The sequence below is a fragment of the Neophocaena asiaeorientalis genome, unplaced genomic scaffold, assembly GCF_003031525.2.
Source record: "Neophocaena asiaeorientalis asiaeorientalis breed wild unplaced genomic scaffold, Neophocaena_asiaeorientalis_V1.1 scaffold409, whole genome shotgun sequence".
NCBI classification, from domain to species: Eukaryota; Metazoa; Chordata; class Mammalia; order Artiodactyla; family Phocoenidae; genus Neophocaena; species Neophocaena asiaeorientalis.
In genome coordinates, this window is record NW_020175208.1 from 1,419,820 (window position 1) to 1,442,751 (window position 22,932).

Consider the following 22,932-nt stretch of genomic DNA (forward strand, 5'->3'; position numbering starts at 1 on the left):
ATGCTAAACCTTTTTCTTTTTTTTAACACCTTTATTGGAGTATAATTGCTTTACAATGGTGTGTTAGTTTCTGCTTTATAACAAAGTGAACCAGCTATACATATACATATATCCCCATATCTCCTCCCTCTTGCATCTCCCTCCCATGCTCCATATCCCACCCCTCTAGGTGGTCACAAAGCGCCTAGCTGATCTCCCTGTGCTATGCAGCTGCTTCCCACTAGATATCGATTTTACATTTGGTAGTGTATATATGTCCATGCCACTCTCTCACTTCGTCCCAGCTTACCCTTCCCCCTCCTCGTGTCCTCAAGTCTATTCTCTACATCTGCGTCTTTATTCTTCTCCTGCCCCTAGGTTCCTCAGAAACTTTTTTTTTTTTTTAGATTCCGTATATATGTGTTAGCATACAGTATTTGTTTTTCTCTTTCTGACTTAATTCACTCTGTATGACAGACTCTAGGTCCATCGACCTCACTACAAAAACTCAGTTTCATTTCTTTTTATGGCTGAGTAATATTCCATTGTACGTATGTGCCACATCTTTATCCATTCGTCTGTCAGTGGACACCTATGTTGCTTCCATATCCTGGCTATTGTAAATAGAGGTGCAATGAACGTTGTGGTACATGACTCTTTTTTTTTTTTTTTAACTGAACCATTTTGAACCTTACTAGCTAAGTTAGCTCTCAGCTAGATATACTTTTTTTTTAACATCTTCATTGGAGTATAATCACTTTACAATGGTGTGTTAGTTTCTGCTGTATAACAAAGTGAATCAGCTATGCATATACCTACATCCCCATGTCTCCTCCCTGTTGCATCTCCCTCCCACCCTACCTATCCCACCCCTCTAGGTGGTCACAGAGCACCAAGGTGATCTCCCTTTGCTATGCGGCTGCTTCCCACTAGCTATCTATTTTACATTTGGAAGTGTATATATGTACATGCTGCTCTCGCACTTCATCCCAGCTTACCCTTCCCCCTCCCCGTGTCCTCAAGTCCATCCTCTATGTCTGTGTCTTCATTCCTGTCCTGCCCCTAGGTTCTTCAAAACCAGTTTTTTTTGTTTTAGATTGTATATATATACGTGTTAGCATATGGTATTTGTTTTTCTCTCTCTGACTTACTTCACTCTGTATGACAGACTCTAGGTCCATCCACCTCATTACAAATAACTCAATTTCATTTCTTTTTATGGCTGAGTAATATTCCATTGTATATACGTGCCACGTCAAGATCTAATTTCTGTTTTTGTGCCAGTACCATACTGTCTTACTATAGCTTTGTGGTATAGTCTGAAGTCAGGGAGCCTGATTCCTCCAACTCCGTTTTTCTTTCTCAAGATTGCTTTAGCTATTCGGGGTCTTTTGTGTTTCCATACAAATTGTGAAAATTTTTGTTCTAGTTCTGTGAAAAATGCCAGTGGTAGTTTGATAAGGATTGCATTGAATCTGTAGATTGCTTTGGGTAGTAGAGTCATTTTCACAATGTTGATTCTTCCAATCCAAGAACACGGTCTATGTCCCCATCTGTTTGTATCATCTTTAATTTCTTTCATCAGTGTCTTATAGTTTTCTTTTTTTTTCTTTTTTTTTTTTGCGGTACACAGGCCTCTCACTGTTGTGGCCTCTCCCCTTGTGGAGCACAGGCTCCAGACACACAGGCTCAGTGGCCATGGCTCATGGGCCCAGCTGCTCCGCAGCATGTAGGATCTTCCCGGACCGGGGCATGAACCCGTGTCCCCTGCATCGGCAGGCAGACTCTCAACCACTGCACCACCAGGGAAGCCCCTATAGTTTTCTTCATACAGGTCTTTTGTCTCCTTAGGTAGGTTTATTCCTAGGTATTTTATTCTTTTTGTTGCAGTGGCAAATGGAAGTGTTTCCTTAATTTCTCTTGCAGATGTTTCATCATTAGTGTATTGGAATGCAAGAGATTTCTATGCATTAATTTTGTATCCTACTACTTTGCCAAATTCATTGATTAGCTCTAGTAATTTTCTGGTAGCCTCTTTAGGTTTCTCTATGTATAGTATCATGTCATCTGCAAACAATAACAGTATTACTTCTTCTTTTCCAATTTGGATTCCTTTTATTTCTTTTTCTTCTCTGATTGCTGTGGCTAAAACTTCCAAAACTATGTTGAATAATAGTGGTGAGAGTGGACAACATTGTCTTGTTCCTGATCTTAGAGGAAATGTTTTCAGTTTTTCACCATTGAGAATGATGTTGACTGTGGGTTTGTCATATATGGCCTTTTCTATGTTGAGGTAAGTTCCCTGTATGCCTACTTTCTAGAAGGTTTTTATCATAAATGGGTGTTGAATTTTGTCAAAAGCTTTCTCTGCATCTATTGAGATGATCATATGGTTTTTCTCCTTCAATTTGTTAATATGGTTTATCACATTGATAGATTTGCGTATATTGAAGAATCCTTGCATTCCTGGGCTAAACCCCACTGGATCATGGTGTATGATCCTTTTAATGTGCTGTTGGATTCTGTTTGCTAGTATTTTGTTGAGGATTTTTGCATCTACGTTCATCAGTGATATTGACCTGTAGTTTTCTTTCTTTGTGACATCTTTGTCTGGTTTTGATATCATGGTGGAGGCTGATACCAAAGGAGGCTGATGGTGGAGGCTAAAGATATGTTAGAAACAAGAGATGGGGGATACTGGGGGTGGGAAGGGAAGGGTCTGTCCCTGGGAATATCCAACAGGATCCTGCTTGGTTTCAAGAAGTGTGATGTAATGGAGGCGACCACAGTCCTGGTACAGAGAGACTCAGCTGGAATCCTAAGTTGGCCACGTACAGCATCACCTTCTGAAAGTTACCTTCTGAACCTTTCTGAGCTTCAGTTTCCTGTATCATTTATTTGTTCAACAGATATTTATTGGGTGCCTGCTATACACTAGGAAATGTGGTAGCTGCTGGGGACAGAACAGACATGGCCCCTGCCCTCATGGACTTTACTGTCTAGACATTAAATAAATTACTAAGTTGATCAATTGATTATGGGAAAGTATGTGGTGCTCTAAAAGTATATGATGGGGAGAAGGGGTATTCTGTTTCTGGAACGGTCCTTGAGAAGCGACACTTAGACTGGGACCTAAAGGCTAAGCAGGGGCCAGCCAGGCCCAAGGAGGTAGGGAAGAAGTTTTCAGAAAGAGAAAGTAGCACTTTCAAAGGTCCTTGGGCAGAGAGATGCTTGGTGCAACAGAAGAGCTGGGAGGAGGCTGGTGTGGTTACAGAAAGTGGGCAGGTAGAGGCTGGTATGAGGCGAGGCCCTATGAGGTCCATGTCAGCCCCTGGATAGGATATTCTGAGTGACAGTGGAGTTGTCGAAGGTCCCTGCTGAAGGGCGTGGCGTCGTCAGGTCTGTACTGTTTGGGATCACTCAGGCTTCTGTGTGAGGAATGGGTGTGCTGGGGCAGGAGGGATGCTTAGACACAGGAGGGAGACTTCATGGCTGGGCTTGGACCACGATGTGGCTTAGGGTAGAGCAGATGCAGTGAAGACAGGAGACCGAATCAAGAGCCGCTTAGAAGGACAGACAGGCTTTGGTCACTGTTGCTTGTGGGGGGCAGGAGGGGTTGAGGATGTCCCCCAGCTCTGCCATGAGGCATGGGGTGAATAGTGCTGACACACCCCCTCCAAGACAGGAACCTGGAAGAAGGCTGAGTGTCGTGGGAGGAGAGGATGAGGACGGTCTTGGTCAGGGCGTGTTGGGAACGACATAAGATGGATACCTAGAAGGGTTTCTAGGACCGGGAACCAGGCAGGAGGCTGAGGAGTCGTTCTCTCTCCCCCAAGACCTGCTTCCCCTCCAGCCTTTCTGCTGCTGCGTCATCATCTGGACGCGCAGACCGTGTGGACTGCAGGCCTGTAGGAGCTCCTTCTCAGCCTCCTTTCAGGAGCCTCTGCTTCTGCCTGCTGCCCGTTAAATGTCTTCTGCCCCTGGCCGTCTTCGCTCCCGTGGAACCAGCTCCCTCTTCATCCCGCCCACTCCTGGCCTCTTGGTCTCTAGGCTCCAGGCCCACCTGCCTACCCCTCTTGCGCTCACATTCAGCGTGGGGGCGGGGAAGGGGTCATCACCATCCCGCATCCCTGTCATCCTCAGCACTGTTACCTTGGTAGAGACCTCAGCATGCTCTTCCCCTCCTCCCCTTCGCAGCCCACTCCTGGGTGGTGGAAGCCACACCCTCTTGCTTCTCCCCCAGCCTCGTTCTTGAATCTCTTCTGTTCCTTCTCTTTCCTCCCACGGCCGCGGCTTCAGGCTCTGACGTCGGGCACAGCCTCTTCACCGTTCTCCTCACTGCTTTCTCCCCACTGGGCACACTCGCCACCCCCAAACCACATCATCCATCCATCACGTGGGGACCAGGAGTCATCTTTCTAAAGCAGGCCTGGGCTTTCACTCCCTGCTGACAAACTGGCAAGTCTACCCGACACCTGCAGGGTAGAATCCATCCCTTTAGCAAGACCACCACGGCCTTTCTGAGCTGACCGCTACCTTCCTCTCCATGTCCACCCCCCCCACACACCTCTGCATCCTGCACCTTCATCTGGAGGAAAGCCGACCACTCCCCAAGCACACCACACCCATTCGGACCCCCTTACCTCCAGATGCCCTGTTTCCTCTGCCGGGAGCCCCTTATTTTTCTCTCCCTCCAGCACACCTACTCCTTTTTCAAGGTCCAGGTTCAGTGTGTCTTCTTTGACCATGATTTTCCTAACCTTCAGTGCAGCCAAGATGAAGCCACTGTGGCTAGGGGTGTAGACACTTCCACCTGCTGTAGACAGGGCCAATGTGGGACTACTGGGGCCGGCAGGCCCAGTGCTTGCTGGGAGTGACATTGACAAATTCCCGCTTGCTGGCTGGCTCCTGTAGGTTATCTCCCTGGTAGTGGTCACGTTGAAGTGATTTACATCAGAAGGAGACAAACCCTGCCTTGAATGTCAAACTTCATAGGCTCCTGCCAGAGAGATACCCAGGGTGGAAATACCGTGTGATTTGATACAACAAACAAATAGCACCGACAAACTAGATTTAAAGCTAGGCAAGGCAATCTGCCTACCTTCCCTCCCTCCCTCCTCCCTTCACGGGGCCTGGACACCTGGATTGGAGGTAGTGAAAGAGAAAGTGAGGAGGGGGAGAATAGACCCGAAGCTCCTTTCCTTGGCATCCGAGGCCCTTCACAGCAGAGCCCTTGCCTCCCTCCCAGCCCAGCTCCACCATTTCTGCCCTGCTCTGTGAGTTCACACAATCCTGACCAAGTCCCTAAATGACGCTCTCACCCCTGCAGCCGCCTTGCTCTTGCCTTTCCGCTGCCCAGGACACCCTTTCGCCTGATCCTACCAGGCAGTCAGCCCTCAGTTGAAGTGGATCCTGCCAGCTCAGTATTCAAAATGCAGTCAGTCACTGACTCCCTCTCACTAGTACCACCTGGTCCAGGCCACCATCATCTCTCTCCTGAACCATCACCATAGCCTCTACAAGCTCCTTGCTTCTGCTGTCTTCCTCTTTGGTCTGTTGTCTGCATAGCACCTCAAGGGATCCTGTTAATACACCAGTCAGATCATGTCATCTGCTCAGAACCATCCGCTGGCTTCTCATCTCACTCAAGTTAAAGCCCAAGCCCTAACAGTGGCCTCAAAGGTCCTCCATGGGGCCTTGTCCCTGCCACTCTCCTCCTCACTCCAGTGCTCCGGGCCTGCGGGTCTCTTGATGCCCTTCAACGGTGCCAGGCCTCTGCACACCATGGCCTTTGCATTTGCTGTTCCAGCTGGAATGCTCTTTCCCCAGGTAACTCTCTGGCTTTCCCTCTCCCTCCTTCAGGTCTTGGCTCAGATGTCAGCTTCTCAGCGAGGCCTTCCCTGACCACCTTTCTGCAATGTCCATACCCCCACTTCCAGTGCAGAATACTCCCCATCTCCGTTCTGCGTTTATCACCACCTCGCTTACCATAGGGTTTACTTATTTATCTTGGGTATCGTCTGTTTCCCTCTGACTGGAATGTAAGCTCCATGAGGGCAGGGATTTTCTTTTGTTTTATTTGCCGACAAATCCCTAGCGCCTAGAAAAGTGCCTGACACATAATAGGCACTCAGTAAACATTTGTGGAATGAATGAATGTTTCAACACAAATGTTGCCTCCTGTGTGAAGCCTTCCCTAAGTCCCATCTGCTATCACTGTGCCTCGACACCTCGGTTATAACAATTCTGGGGAGCCACTGTGTGTGAGAAACACTTGGGGCAGGGATGAAATCAAGCTTTTCATGAGGTAGTGCTGGTCCTGGCCCAGTGTCTGGCACACAGTAGGTGCTCACTTAATGAGTGTGGGAGGGAAACATTCATGAGTACCTACTGAGTGAGGTGCCTTCATTTCTGTGCTCATACATACCAGGGAGCTGGCATTTAGAAATGGGCTCACTCTCTTGAACTAGACCTTGACCCTGTAGAACGACATTCGTAAGAATAGTTCAGGGCCACTGAATAAACTCACTTTCATCTCCATCCCACACTGCTTCTGTTTATCCAACTGTCAGCTCCATCTCTCCACTGGGTCATCCCCCACACACACTCAGCCCTGGTGTCCAGAACTGAACCCTGGTTGCCTTCCGCACCACAAGATGCCCCCCCCCTGGGTTCCCTGCTGCAGGAAGCGGCACCTTTCATCCATCCAGATGCTCGTAGCTGAAGCCTGGAATTCATCCCTCGGGACCACTAGTCCTGTAGGTTCTACTTCCTAACTATCTCTCAATCAGATCCTCCCCCCACCCTCCCAGGGCCTTAGCTCAGATCACATCTGGCCTCACCTTGACTTTGGTGACTCTGCACTATCAAGGGCATCCTGCCCGCTCCCCCAGCTCAGACCTCGTCTATGCCACGGCCACAGTGGTCTTTCTACGACGCAAATTTAATCCTGTTTCCTCACTGCCTTTGATCTTCAAGATGAAGTGGAAAGAAAAGGAGAACTTGGCATCAGTTGGGCATCTAACACATGCTAGTCTCTGGCTAATGCTCCGTACTGTCACATTAATTATGCCATTCAGTTGTCATAAGAAACCATTCTACAGAGAAGCAGAATGAAGCTTAGAGAAATAAATCACCCAAGGTCCCATGGTTGGCAAACTGTGGAACCTGAATTCAAATCTACACCTTCCTCATCCTAAAATCCATTTTCTTTCCAATATGGTCCGCTGCTTCCAATCTTTTTGGGCCCAGCACTCTCTGTCATGGGGCTCCTTCTACATTTCCAGTACCGTCGCCCATCATTCCTCTCTGTTCACTCTGTGTTAGGCCATCTAGAACTACTTATCTTAGATATGCCTTGTGCTTTGGGGCTTCCATGCTTATGACCCTTGGTTCTCTTTTCTCATAAATGCCTTTCCATTTCTTCTCTAATGATCTCCTAGTCATCCTTCAAAACCCAGCTCTAATGGCACCTCCTGCATTAAGCTTTCCCAAACTGACTCACCCAAGCAAAGTCATGTACTGCTTTATCTCTGTCCTCAAAGTGTGAATTATACTCCCGGGAGACAAGAATGTGTTGGTTAAGAGCACAGGCCCTGTAATCAGACTGTTGGGCTTAAAAGTCCCAGCTCCTTTAATCACTATAAGCTGTGCCTTTGGCAAGTAACTGAAACTCTTTGTGCCTTGGTTTCTTCACCTGTAAAATGGGAATAATACTTCGCAGGGTCATGAAATGTGTAGAGTAGTTAGAATAGCACCTGGCACAGTGGAAGTGCTTAATAAGCAGTAGCTTTGATTGTTACTCTACTGCCTCTGATACACGTTTGAACCTTGATACTGCATTTTCCCTTTCTTTACAACTTAGTCCGTATCTCTAATACATGATATGCTAAGTGGATTACGATCACTTACTTGCATACAAGCTCCAAGAGGGCAGGCTTAGGAAATTTGGATAACGTCCACTAAGTCACCCAGCTGGAAGCCATAGAGGAGGGATTCACATTGAGTCTGCAATAATTCAAAAGCCAGTGCTCTTAACTACTTTATGTCAGAGCATGTTCCTTGGATCATTGTTTCTGAATATCAAGTCTCAGCTGGGATTTAGGCTGGAGCAGTGCCACTCCACCAGGATGTGCTGCAGGGATGAGTAAGACGTGGTCCCAGCCCTTGGGGATTCCCAGCAAGTTCAGAACCTAGAGTGGCAGACAGACGTGTGACAGGTCATTCAAACAGTGCCAAGTACCGTGTCTGAAGTTGGACACTTTGCTCCAGGAGCACAGAGGAGAGAGCCATTACTAAAAGCTTGGGGAAACGAGGCTTTACCGAGACGTGGCTTTGAAGTTGGGTCTCAAAGCATCAGAAGACTTGTTGTGGACAAGGGGCAGAGGGAGCGATGTGAACACAGCCCAGGAGGTCTGACCACACACAGCACTAGGACAGAGCTGGCCTGGGCCCAAGGGGCAGGAGGGAAGATTGCAGAGGTCCGGCCAATCTGTGACAGGCCTGGAATGCCCTTTGAGTTTTGCCCAAGGGAGCTGTGCTGTGTTTTTGTTTTGTTCCCTCACATCTGAGGTGTACCAAGATCTGGTGGGTAAAAACATTCTGGTCACCACAGTCATGACCGTGGAAAAAAATGTGACAACTGATTTCTCCTTCCTTCCTGGTCGTTGCAGAACAGTGTGGTATAGTAGTTAAAAACGTGCTCCAAAGGGCACAGTTGACCCAACTCGTTAGCCTAGCTTGTTGGCTGTGTGACCTCAGGCAGGTTACATCACCTCCCTGTGCCTTGGTTTCCTCATCTGTTCATTGAGAGCAGTAATAACTAAAATTCAGAGAACAGGGTCTGGCACGTGATAAGAGTTTTGGAAGTGCTTAGTATCATTGTTATGAGGCCAACTCAGACTAGGGTCTTGGGGCACCCTCTCTGCATGTCATGTCCCAGGACCCTCCCTGCCTCTCGTGCGTGAAGCGCAGGACGAGTACCAAGGCCTGGGAACCTGACCGACTCACAGTGAGCCTCCTGTCTCTGTCCACAGCGGACGACGCATGCGGCGGAACCCTGCGGGGTCAGAGCGGCATCATTTCCAGCCCGCACTTCCCCTCGGAGTACCACAACAATGCCGACTGCACCTGGACCATCCTGGCCGAGCTGGGGGACACCATCGCCCTGGTCTTTATTGACTTCCAGCTGGAGGACGGTTACGACTTTCTGGAAGTCACGGGGACTGAAGGCTCCTCCCTCTGGTAAGCGTGCCTGTCCGCCCCCTCCCCTGTTCCCTGCAGCTGTGGCTTACTGGGATGTGGTCCCCTCAGCGCCTGGACCTGCAGCTGAAGGCCCCTTTGCCACTTCCTCCACGCACCGCTGGAGAGCCTTCCTCTCATGATAATGAGAAGTCACTACGTATTTTTAGAGCTGGGGTAAATTTTTACAGTGATTTTGGTATCTGATTTGAAGCACGTCCTTGCTGAAGAATTACAGGATGGGCCTTGGTCGAGTAACTTGCAGTAAGACTAACAGTGTTCTGGTCTCAGGACATGGACAGGGTCTCAGTGAAATGATTTGAAATACTGTTTCATTTCCGGAAGCATCCAACAAAGGGAACAGAGCCCTGAGTGGCGGTTGCTTTTCCCATCCCCAGGGCTCTGAGATGGGACAGGCATTGTGTTGCGATTTCTGCGGGAAGGACTAGCCTGCTCTCTATCATTCTGGCTTGACCACAAAGCGGGGCTTTTGTGATGTGTACTCCGCTGCCATGGAGACCGGTGTTGGCAGGTTTGGGAAGAGAGGGATGATGAGGGCTCACCAGCCTTAGTTGCTTGTGGTCTCCCAGAGACGTGCCCGAACTGAGGTCGACTTTGGGAGTGTTTAGCTTCCTGTTTGGGTGACAAGCTGTGAGAGTGGTGGGGTGGCGTTCAGAACATGTTCTCGTATTCTCCTGGTGGCTCTGTTATCAGGATAAGGGCACCACTGGGACCTGGGTCAGCACATCGGGAGCCAAGAGAAGGATGCACTTAGGTGTGCTTCTCTGTAGCCTTCGTTGCTGCGCGGTGCTGGGGAAAGCAGGGCTCGGTGCCTGGGACGGAGGCAGAGGAGGTGTCACCGAGGGCTCTGAGAGAAGCAGAAAGTGGTAGCTACAAAAGTCAGGGGCAGATAGCACCTCGGAAAGACAGGCACAGTGGTCAGTGGGCTGGGGACGCAGGCGGAGACGGGGAGGAAGGGTGGGAGAGGAAGAAAACAGGTGTCTGCGGATATCGAACACCTCTTTTGTACCAGGTTTCGTGCTATGTTGTAGAAACGCCAGTTGAGAAGGACATGGCCCTTTGAGGGTGAGACAATCAGGCAAACCCACAATAGGAGCCAAGTATGACTCTCTGAGAGGGATAAAGTGGTAACAGACTCCTCCCAGACATGGACTTAGAGCTTTGGGAACCGGGAAACTCAAATTTCCTGGTGTAGTGGAAGGCACACTGACCTGGGAGTCAGAAAACCTTGGTGTCATCAGCTCGTCGCATGAACTTGGCCACTTCAGGTCATTTGCTACCCTGGATGGGGTGTTGAGAGGGACATCAGTGAGCTGATGACTAATTGCTGTGTGGAGGCTGGTCCAGGGCCAGTGGCTAGATATTTGGTGCTCAGAGTTGGGGTGGAACTCTAGATGACTCTTCACTGAACTGCACTCCCAGGGACCTGCCCAGCCTGAAGACCTGTCCCCCTGCCTCTTTTTGTAAAATACCTATTTTTCTGGTCATAAATGTAATACATATGCTCCTTATAGAAAACACAGAAAATATTAAAAGGTATAAAGAAATGAATAACAAGTATTAACATTTTGACGTATTCCCCTTTGGCCTTTTTGCTTTGCCTAGATCGAGCTAGCTGGCCGCTTATATATATTTTAATATTACAAAATTAGGAACTTAAAATAGATCAGTAGTTATGTACTTTTAACTTAACATTATATCACGAAAATTTTTTCCTTGTGTCATGACAGATGTCTCCGAAGTATAATAGGCGTGATGATAGTATTTATTTCGTAAATAAACAGTATTTATTGAGCTTTGGTTATCAATATTTGGCAGGCTAATTCTAAGCTCTTACAGCTATAATTTCATTTCGTCTTCTATGAAGTAGGTAGCATAATCTTCCTCCTTTTACAGATGAGGAAAACGAGGCCCAGAGAGGTTATGTCCCTTGCTTGAAGTCACACAGGTAGTAAGGGGCAGAGCTGAGATTCAAGCCCAGGTTAGTTGGACTTGAAAGCCCATCTTCTTAGCCAGCCAGCACAGGAGTCATGCTGCATTTGTGAAGGACTGTCGGCTGTGTGGCATTCCCTCGTGACACTGACACAATTTACTCGATCAGATCTCTTGATAGATTGTTTCCAAGTTTTCACTTCTATAAACAGATACGAAGATGAATATCCTTGCCGGTTCCCTCTCTTCCAGCCCCAAAGCCTCTTCCACTCACTTGTTTGTCTGCGGGCCAAGTGGTCTCCCACAGCTTCTGCCCCCCAGGTGTGGGTCTACATGGTTGTCCAAACTTCTGGAGTGAAGCTAATCTAAAAGATTATTCCTTTTCCTATTAAGTCACTCAGTGGGGAAGGAATTTAGCAGAGGAAATCGTTAAGGGAGTCATTCAGAACTCTTTGCTCTAAGATTAAATTATAATTATTTACAGGGTTGATGCATTGCCAGGCAGGATGCATTTGTTGTTCTAATTTATACCTGCATAGCAACCACGGATAAGCAAACTTGGAGGCTCAGGATGGAGGCTCAGGACGTGTGTGCAAAGAACCTGCTCTTTCCCCAGCCCCTCTCCTTTATGTATCCCTGGATTCCTGTGAAAATGTGATGCTCCTGGTTTCTAAGTATACTGCTTTTATCAGCATACGTTACGATTTTAGGCTCTTCTCTTGAGTTCTGCACCAAGCATAGAAAGACAGCAGATCTTCTTAGAAAAGATGAATTTGAACAACTGGGCATCCCTTTATCTATTGAGAAAAACAGAGACACCTTTGAGAGAAAAAAGTCCACTATCTCCCTTATCGGGTAGCAGATTCGTGCTGATTCAGAAGAGGGTGGTGGCATAGACTGTCCCTGACTCAGTTTCCACACTGTCCTCCTACCCCAAGGGGGAATATAAACAGGAGAGTTTAAATTACGGGTTCCTCTGGTTTGGATTTCATGGACTAGTAAAATTTCCAAACAATCAGGGAAGTATAGGGTTGATAATTTTTTATTTTGCCAAGTAAGGATATTAGAGAAAAAAAAACAAAAACAAAACCTGCCAACTCCTCAGAACATTATTCCATAAAACAAAGGACAATTCAAAGCCAAAAATACAGCAGGATATAATCAATTGCACTGACATAATGAAGGACAGGGGTGGGAGGAGTGTACATAATAGCGTCGTTTGCCCGTAACTATAAAGTCCTGTGATGTACGTACATCAATCAGTGGATTGCTGATTCCTGCTGCGCTTGTCCATCACTGGCCTCTGGGAATCCCACCATACACGTTTTGAGCAGGAAAAGGTTGTTACTATGGTGAGCACTGAACCCTGTAACTCTGACATGCCGAGAGGGTCTCAAGCATCTTAGACTTACTCTCCCTAAAGTTAATTGCCTTTTTGTGTGTGCGACTGACCAGGAGCAAAAGCTGGGTTTGAACTGACTGAGAGTTACAATCCACATAGTAGATTTGGTATTACTCCCCCACTACACACACACATACACACATACAGACAGCCGAAGGACACACACCCCTCCAAGTCATCACCATATACACATCACCAGGTCAGACCCCCTGACACGTACATACTTCTAGTTCTAGTTCACCGAACTCAATTTAGGGGCCAGATTTTCTGTCACTGATCTTTCTCTCGGGGTTAGGTGGTGGTCTTTCTTCTGCTCTGACCCAGTCTTGGCAATGACCTTCAGGGAGCCCCATTCCTTCCCCTCCAATTCTAGGTAAATACTCTCACCACTGCTCCAGTTCCTCATGAGGTCCCTGGATTTTCAGAGGGCTGTGGCTGAGGGATGCAGAAGACTCTTAAAACCCGGGGTTCTGGGTCCCTGGAGGGAATCAGGATCGTGTTATCGTAACGAGGAGAAATAATTGTCAGCCCATTACAGAGCCGGCCTCTCCATCAAGGAGAAAATCAGTGAGTTAAAGTCCACCCAGAATCTGTCCCCTTCTCCCTCTGCCTCATGCTGGCCTCTCTCCATTGGAGTCTCACCAGACGCTTCCTCTGGGCTACAAGGAAGGAGAGGAAGCCAGACACTCCTCCAAGAACAGGCGTGAGGTCCGTACAGCGTCTCCAGGATTAGGTGTCAAGCCTGCACCTTGGCATCTAACTGGGGAGATAGCAAGCTCGGGAGTCAGATGGACTTGGGCTCAAAACCCAGATCCACTTCTTAACAGCTGTGTAATCTCAGGATATTTACTAAACCTCTCTGAACCTCAGTTTCCACATCTGAAAAATGGGGCTCGTTTTACCAACCTACAAAGCATATGGAAAGGGATAAACATGCGAACTGCTACCTAATTTATAGTAGGAATAACAGTCCTGGGATGGGGACGAGAGGCAGGAGCTCACTCTTTGAGGGGAAAAGGGTAAGAAGAGGCATCTCCAGCCACTCGGAGCCTCCCATGAGGCCATCTCCCAGCCTGCCAGCCCAGTGGCATCTTACCAGGCAGAAAGGCACACACAGGCTGGTCACTCTGCCTGATCCAGCTCCCAGGGGAATTGCCTGGAAACCAGGTAAGGCAGACTGGCAGAGAGCCCCTGGGTCAGACTAGAGGATGCCCTTGCAAAGGTCAGAAGGTGGAGGGTGAAACCGTCTTCCCAGAGCTGCACTTTGTGAGCACATTGCGGGCGGCATCACCTCTTCTCTGCCTGGACCCAGCCCCAGGCTGGCCAATTAGCTGCTTTTTAGAAAAGCAGAGGAAGGTTCAGCTCATTCAGCTACCAATGGCTACTCTGTGCCGGACTGGAAGCAGGGGCGCTCCCCCGGAGCCTGGCACAGCCCCTGCCCTCAGCGGCCTGCAGATTTGGAGAGCAGGGGCAGAGAGTATGGAAAGGATATCCAGGAGAGCACTGCAGAGAGAGGGGAGGAGCATCTCTGCCTGGGACCCGCTCGCTGTCTCTGACTGATGAAGATGCAGTTTGTAGGGCCTTCCTCCCTCCTTCGCTCCTTCCCTTCCGCTGTCTGCCCCCACCCCTTGGCAATTTCCTCCTAGAGCAGGGAGGGCAGGCAGGGCATGACCTGCACTCGGAATTGAAGCAGCCCTTTTCTGGGGGCCAGCAGATGTGCCAGCCACCGGCGCGTGTTTGTTGGGGTGTGTACGGCTCCTTCCCACATCTGGGATTTCTGTGTAGACCCCAGGACCGCTCTCCCATCTTCTGTGCGTCAGTCTCTGCTGTGATTCCCAGCCTCTCTTCCTTGCTTCCTTCAATATACTTCAATTTTCATTCTTTGTTTCACTCCAGTCATTTGGGATCTGCTGCCCATTCTCTGTGTGCCCACACCCCCAAGCCAAGCCCCCCACAGACCTCTATGTGACAGACTTGCCTCCACCAAACATGTAAAGTAGGAAAAGGAAGGAGAACACACTGCAGGGCTTCAGAGGAGCACATTGTCCTGGGGCTCCAGGCGGGGCCTGCAGTTGAGTTGGGCCTTGAAGGGTGGGTACCATTTTGATATGGGAGATGGAGATGAGGGGGCGGGTGGGCATCATTCTAGGACTGCTGCCTGGGCCTCCTGGCCAATGTAAGAGCTCCCTTCCCTGATCTAGGAAGTGGTCCCAGGGATTCTCTAGTGAAGATTTTCTCCACCGTGCCCCCACCCTGGGGCTCTGACATCTACCTCTGAGCCTTGGTGGCCCCTTCCACCTGGAGAAGAATAGAAGAAAGTCGACTCCACCGTCTGGAGTTCCCGGGTCCTGCCCCCAGGGCCACCCAGTAGACTTCAGCTGGTTTTGAAAAGAGAACTTCCCTGGAAATCAGGTTCAACCTACTCTCTGAATTCAACTTTGAGGGGTTTTCTTTACCTTGTTTCCCTTCACTTGTTTGCTTTTGTTTTTATAGGTGGGGATACAAAAACTCCCATCTACTTTAGAGACATTCAGTTTGAAAATTTTGCTAGTAACATTTTATCCTCTTGAAAGACTGAGTTTTAATTGTTAAGCATTTTACACATGGAATTTGAGCCAACTAGAACCATTTGATCTCAATGACTTTTAACTAGATATTTCATTCAGGAGTCATTAGATTCAGATATGATTAGAATGAGAACAGCATGCCAATGGGGATTTGTTAATAATAACTGTTCACTTATTTATTCAGTCACATATACTTTGTCAAACCATTAGTTTAGATCATTTTGGTTCTTTGTTACTTTTCCCCTGTTTATTTTTGGTAATCATTTACTGCCAGCCTTCTATGAACTAGACTCTGCTAGGTGCTAGGGAGACAAAGACACAGTCCCATCCCCAAGGAGTTACTTGTTTACTCCACAAATGTTTAAGTAATAGCCATGCACATGTACAGGACCCTGGAGCTCACAGGGCGAAGGGGCAGCATATAATTAAGTGCTTTACAATCTCATGTGTTAGGTACTTTTCTAAGAGGTATACAGAAGTTCCCATAGGGGCTAAAAAAGAAATGTAATAGCTAGGATTCTTTTGGTTCAAGACACAGAAACCCACCTCCAGCTGACTCAAGCTAGAAAGGGAATATGTTGTCTTCTGTAACTGAAAAGTCCAGGGACTAGCTACAAGCACTGCTGGATCAAGGCGTGCAGATATCCACAACTGCAGATGTCCACAGTTGCTTCTCCCGCTCCCACAGCTTTGTTCTCCTGTGCGTTGGCTTCAGTCTCAGGCAAGCTTTACCCATGAAGTAGCAGAGGTGACTGCCATCAGCTTCCTCCATCCTACTGGTGTAGCAATCCTAGCAGAAAGGAAGTGTGTCTTTCCTAATGGCTCCACAAAAGCCCTCAGATGATTCTTGATTGGACCAGATTGGATCATGTGCTCCACCCTCAATATCAGTATAGCTAGAGAATGTCCTCATTGGCCACTCCCAGGTCACATGACTATCTGTCCTGCCCACACCTCTGACTGGGAGTGGAGAAGAGGTGGGTCACCAAAGGAATACAGGGTCACTGGGAAGACAGAAACAAAGGACGTCCTCTAATAAAAGGTCTCAGTCTTCTGTCAGGATGGAGGGGCAGCTGGGAGGACTCAGATAAATGAGTCCCAGAGGGGATGACTTTTGAGTTGAACTGAGGGGTGTAAAAGCTTGCCACCGGCATGGAGCAGGAAGGCCTTGGTGTGTTTGGAGCTTTGCAAGTGGGGGGGGGGGGAGGGGGGGGGTACAGGGTGCAAGAAAGCAAGGACAGGATATGAGGCCTGAGATGAGCACAGGAAGAGCATGGGTCATGAAGAACCTTGTCCCCATGTTCATAAGCTGGGAGAGGATTCCACAGACTGCAGAAAGCTATTGAAGTATTTTAAGCAGAGAAGTAACATAATCACACTGAATCTTAATTGGGTTCAACTAGAAGCCTCAGAAACCAGCTATAAAACTCTGTGACCCCTCAGGCAAGAGATCATCCAGCCTTGAATTATGGCAGTTGTAAAGGGATGGAGCAGAGGAGGTGACATCAGAAAACACCTCAGATATAGAATCACCTGCTTTGGGGGCTTCATTGGAAAGGAGGAATGAAGGCAGGGGAGGAGTCTGGAGTGAACCCCAAGTTTCTGGCTAGATGACTGTGGCAGGATCATTTACCAGAGGAACACAGTGGAAGGAGCAGTACTGAGGGACGGTGATGCTCGCTGGCTTCCCCAGCATGAAATGGGCACAGAGAGAGAAGTTAAGGCCATAGCAAGGAAGGAGATACAGGGACACAGGTGCTCTTGGTTACTGATACACAGTCTTTGGGATAAGACTAGTGCAGATGGTCATGGGACGATCAATAGCTATGGCTGAAAAGTTCGGTACTTAAATAAATACTCTGGCAGGGCCTTGAGAAGTCATCTTCAGGATCAGCACCAGCACCACCTCCATCAAGAGTGTCTCCTTCAACATCTCGGTCAGCCTTACCATCTCCATCTTTCCTGCCATCATTTTTCCATCATAATTCATTCACACAAACTACTTAAGCCCTTCTATTGTCTGACGTTGAGCTTGGCACTGGGAATACAATGGTGGAGGAGACAGATGAAGCCCCTGTCTTTGTGGGACTTCTGGTCTACTTGGGGGAAACTGACATTAATAAAAGGATCACAAAATAAATGTAAAATACACTTGTGATAAGCACCATGAAGGAAATGAACAGGAAGGGGAATAATAGCAATGGAGACCTTATTAAGATAAAGGGGTCAGGGGAGGCCTCTCTGAGGGAGTAGGATCTAAGATTAAGACCTGACTACTGAGAAGGAGCCACCATGGGAGGAACTCAGGATCAGCATTTCAGGCAGAGGGAATTGCACACGTAAAGGCCCATTGTCACAATGCCCTATTTTCCTTTGAACTTCATACAGGGAAGTGGCGTAGGCCTATGCCTGTCCTCTGGGGTTTCCGACTGAATGCCAGGAGCAAGGCAGGGTCAAGGTGTCGCGCTGGCAGAGATGCTCAGAGATGCAGCTGAGCTGGCAAGGGGATGGGCCTATTCCAGCCAAGACTCAGAACCTGCCACCTTCCTGTGGGTCTGTGACACCCTTGCTTCCCTCTCCTTTCCTGCCCCATCACAATGCTTCAAGCCAGCCCAAGAAGCTGTTCTCTTCTCATGGAGCCCATGAAATTGCATCTGTTGTCTCCATCAGGAGCCAGCCCATAAATAACCAGCCCTTTAAAATCTCATCTCCCGTATCAGAGATGGAAGTAGCATTACTGGCTCTGCAGCCGAGCAGTGGGAAGGGATTAGTGCCCCAGCGTGCTGCTGGCAGAACAGGCCTGGAGAGCTGGGGAGTGAGGCTGGGGCTCCTGCACATGCCACAGGGTATCAACGTGACTTCCTTGTTTGCATCACTGAGAACTTGTTCTCAGGAAGAGAACACAAGCCGCGGCTGGAAGGGGCAGGAAGTGAGCCAGGGTTGTTCGCTGTCGGCACGTTGGCTCCTCTAGAGCTGGCGATTCAGCCAAGTTCTGTGTGTGGGAAGCTGAGGTCGGGCAGCTGGCCTGTACCCCGTGGGTCTGACTGCGTGCGACAGGTTGGTAATAAGTACGGCGTCTGCGTGGCGGCCCGTGCCGGGACCGTGAAGGGCACCAGACAGCAAGATGCGCTTGCCGCCCTCTCTTGAGGAGCTGCCAGATGCCTGATGGTGCCGCTAAGTCAGAAGGAAGGAGCTGTCCCCTTCCAGAGGCCCATCATTCTGGTACGATCTGCCTTCCAGAATGATGTTAGTTCGTTAACAGCATTCAAGGCCCCAGTCCTGGTCTTCCTCTTCGCACTTGGCCACAAATGTTTGTTCTACTCACTTTGGGCATCAGCTAGCCCACGTTTCACACTGGCTTTTGCCTGTCCCTTGCTCTTACAATCTCTTCTGGCTTCCTAAGACTGCCCTACCTCCCTGGTTGTAACCCTGAGCTTATATTTCTTTTAATCCCAGCTTCTCCTCATCCAGTGGCTGGTGTGTGACACCCACAGCCTCAACAGGGAAGCAGCGTTCACAGAGAAAACTAGCATTTGACAGTCTGATAAGATGGCAGATGGTCACTGTTGAGCTAAACAGATTCCGTCATCTGGGAAAGGAGAGGGCGGGCTTGGTTTGAAAAAAACGGCGAGGCTTCACGGAATAGTAGAACTCCAGTGTCCCTGAGAACTTCTCATCTACGTTCTTGGAAGAGTGGTCTATCTTGGCTGCCTCTAATTCTTCTGTCGCCAATAATTCCCACCTACTTCACCATGCCTTCTACCCCCAGCCTTGCCCTGAAACCATTCCTATTAAGATCATCATAAGAGAACCAACCCCCACTCCAAACACTACCACTTCCAATGCCAAAGCCAAAAGATCGTCTTTAGGTCTCATCTTACTGGATACTTCTACATTCCTTTACATTGTTGGTTATCTCTCCCTTTGGAACTTTCCTTTCTCTTTTTTTTTCTTTCTCAAGCTACTGTCTGTGATTCTTCTTGACCCCTCTGACCATTCCTTCTCTGTCTTCTTTGGTGACTCCAAGATTCTGCTCTTGTCTTACTGCTCTGTCCATTCCACACATTCTTCCTGGGTAAACTTATCTGTTCCTGTGGCTTCAGATAAACCACCTGTCTCCTTACAACTCGCAAATCTGGCTCCCTAGCCTGGCCTCCCCACTGAGCATAAGACCGTGGGGCCAACTCTTGTTGGACAGCTCTACCTTGATGTCCCCCCAGTGTCTCCAACTCAACAGGTCCCAACTTCACTCGTAATCGACGACTGAAACGGTCAGGGTTTGTTTCCTTTCTTAGTTTATGGCACCACCCTCTACCAAGTCATCCAAAACTCTGGGAATCATCCCTGTTTAATCCCTCTCTCTCACCAGCCACATTCAATTAATTGCTAAATTCTCCCAATGTACCTCCTATAGCACATCTCGCTGTCTTTACTACCACTCCCCCAGTTCAGCCCATCATCTTTTCTTCTTTGTGGGTTGTAATAGCCTCCTTGCTGATTGCTTAGCTTCTTGTCCTCTCCAATTCATCTTCCCTGCTGCTACCAGAATGGTTTAATTAAAATGCAGATCTGACATGCTAAGCCCCAGGCAAAAGCTTTCAATCATCTTCCATTGTCTACAGAATAAAATTCCAGCCCTTCATAGGCCCTTCTTGATCCAGCCCTTGCCTCCCACACTAGTCTTGTCTCTTGCCACTTCCTTCTTTGAACTTCATTAACCCTAACACTCGTTGGTATAACACCACAAAGTTTTATTTCTCGCTCATGCAACACATTTATCGTGAGAGTGGCTCTAAACCACATAGTCATGCGGGGGCGGGCGGGGTTGGGGGCGGCTGGTATCCAGGCTCTAGGATCTTATAGCTCCACCATCAAAGAGAGTAGAGAATTTAGCATGGGCTTTTCACTGCCCCAGCCCAGATATGATACATATCACTCCCACTCATGTTTCATTGGCCAAAAGTAGTCACATGGTCCAGCCTAGCCATAAGGGAGCCTGGAAACATGATAGCAGATGAAATGGTTGGTGAGCCAATATCTCTGCCACACCTCACATTTCAGTAGACAAATGCCCTCGCTCCTGCCCCTCCCTTTATGCTCCAGCTCTCATATTCTCCAAGGATTCCCTGCTAGAGACATCTTCTCTTTCTTGCACTCATCATTTTTCTCTTCCCTCTTAAACATTGCTTAATATTAAAGAACATAGAGAGGTGTTCTAATATCTACCATCTGAAGTCAAAACAAAAACAGCACGCACCAAACTCCTCCATCTCTCAGCCCCATTCAGCTACAGCCTTGGGAATATTGCCGGTGACCAGTGTCACTCCTCCATCTTCATCTGACTTGGCTTCTTGGGAACGTAACACTGGCCATGTGTCCTTAAACTAGTTCTTTCTCCTAGCTGACTTAAACCACGTAGCTAGCTGTCTATGGCCATTCCTTCTCTGTCTCGTTTGCTGTCTCCTCCACTGCTCAAGCCCTGTCCACCCTTTACATGTGGACTGCCCAGGGGGCCCTGGGACCCTCCTCTTCTCCATTTACCCCCCCTCCCAGGTAATCTCAATGAATCACAGGTTGGCTTTCAAAATCATCTATACGCCAATGGCTCTCAATTTCAATGTCCAGCCCTAAGGGACCTTTTGGGCTCCATATATATGAACAGGAATCTCAAAATCTCAACAGTATCTCAAAATGAACACTTCGAAACAGACTTTTTTTTTTAACTGTGATAAAATAAGCGTAATGTAAAACTGACCATTTTAATCATGTTTAAGTGTACAATTCAGTGTCATTAAGTACATTCGCATTGTTGTACAACCAACACCACTATCCATCTCTAGAACTTTTTTTGCCTTCCCAAAGCGAAGCTCAGTACTCATTAAACAATAACTCCCCGTCTACTCCCATCCTCTGGTAACCACCATTCTACTTTCTGTCTCTATGAATTTGACTACAAGTCATACAATACTTGTTCTTTTTGTGGTAGCATAATATTTTCAAGGTCCATCCATACTATAGCATGTATCAGAATTTCATTCCCTTTTAAGGCTTAATAATATTCCACAGTCCGTGTATACCACATTTTGTTTATTCATTCATCTGTCCATGGACATAGGACATGCCCTTCTCCCCCTAATCTCTCCTCTCCCAGCCTTCTCCACCTCTGTCTACTCCTCAGAAGAAGCTGCTCTGCCCATTCTGTGCCACCGGCATCTGGCTGCTCAAGGGCCTTGTCTCCCAGCTTCTACCCCTGCTGTAGTCCATTCTCCATAAAGCAACTGAAGTGCCTGACATTTACACATCACATCATGTCTCCCTTGTTTAAGGCTTGCCAATGCCTTCCCATCATACTTAGAATAAAATCCTACAAGACTATGGGGTTACTGCCCACCTCTTTGACTTCCATCCTATCACCCACACCCACTCACTGCACCCCAGCTCCACTTGCCTCCCTCCTGCCCCTTGGATGGGCTAAGCAGATTCCCTCCTGGGGCCTGCACTAGCTGTTCCCAGGGTTTAAGATCCTCTTCCTTCATAGTTCAAAAACAAACAACAACAGCAAAAAAAAAAAAAAACCCACAAGAAAAAACACAAAAAAGACCTGGCTGTTTTGAAATGCAGAGTTCCATTTAAATTTCCCCTCCTTAAAAAGGCTTACCCTGTCCATGCAACCTAAAGGAATCCCTCTCTAACACAACATGTTGTTTTATTTTAGGTATTTGTCAGTCCCTGATGTTTTGTGGCTTACTTATGGATTTGTCTTTTTTCTGTTCCCTCCCTTCCCCCGCCACTGCCTGCAGAACCCTGAAAAGCTGTAAAGGCAGGGCTTGGCACTTAGTAGGTGTCCAAGACCGGCTTCTTGGGAGGAGAAACTTGCTTCCGCCTCACCAGTAACAGTGTCCTGGGGCTAATTGCAAAGGTTAACATGGAGCCTCTCCACCGAGTATTTTAAGTAATAACCTTCCTGGGGGACATTTGCAAATTAGCCCTGACTCTTGCTGATTCCTCATCCTAAACTCAGTCTGATTAATAATTAATCAGAAACTGCTCAGCCAGAGCAGGTGGATCAGTGCTTGAAAGGATCTTAAATTATGCAAGTCACTTGGCCAGTCTTAAAAAAATAAAAAGCTCAGCAGTCGGCAGAACTGGAGAGGTTTGATTGCAACGTGAGTGAGGTTAAGTTTTCTCAGTTGTTGTTTTCCGTTTTTGTCTTTTTTTTTTCTTCCTTTTGACTAAGAAATCAATTAGGCTCAAACTTGCCACCTCAGAGAGAGACTGTGGAGCACAGAAATAGAAATGTGTTAAATATCACTCTTTTTTGTTCCTTCCCTTCAAAAGAGTTCGGCTCTGGGAGACAGAGGTTAAAATTAGCGGGTTTGTTAAGCAGATGCCTGTCTGGCACCTGATGTCAATTTCTGCAGCCACGTCAGTTTCAGCTATCCCTTCACTTCCTCTGACCCGCAGCACACTGGGCCTGGCAGGAAGGAGGAGAGAGGTTCGATTGAGCGCTGCTCTCTCCGCCTGCCTCGGTTGGGGCAGAATCAATTTGCCGGCAACCTGTCGCACCAGGAGTCCTTCTAGTGCTCTTTGCCTCCTGCCTACGAACCCCAGGGAGACAGGAAAAAAGGCAATCAGGGTGATGAACAGGCTCCCCACTGCAGGAGTGAACCCGGTGACCGCCGGGGACCCCTTTTATCCTCAGTCTGCAGCCTCCATCCTCCCAAGGCTGGTCCTGCATGTCTTGCGTGTGGCTCCATCTTTCTCCTCCAGATTCCTCTTCTGGTCACTGGT

The 22,932-nt window shown here is 48.1% G+C and overlaps 1 protein-coding gene across 1 annotated transcript in view; it reads left to right on the forward strand.

Annotated features, from left to right (window-relative positions):
• Positions 1-22,932, forward strand: part of CSMD2 (CUB and Sushi multiple domains 2) — a 641,557-nt gene that overhangs the window by 230,017 nt on the left and 388,608 nt on the right. Inside the window, exon 7 of the mRNA XM_024765304.1 lies at positions 9,015-9,222. Coding sequence (XP_024621072.1) covers positions 9,015-9,222 — 208 coding nt within the window. The remainder of the gene's footprint in view (positions 1-9,014; positions 9,223-22,932) is intronic.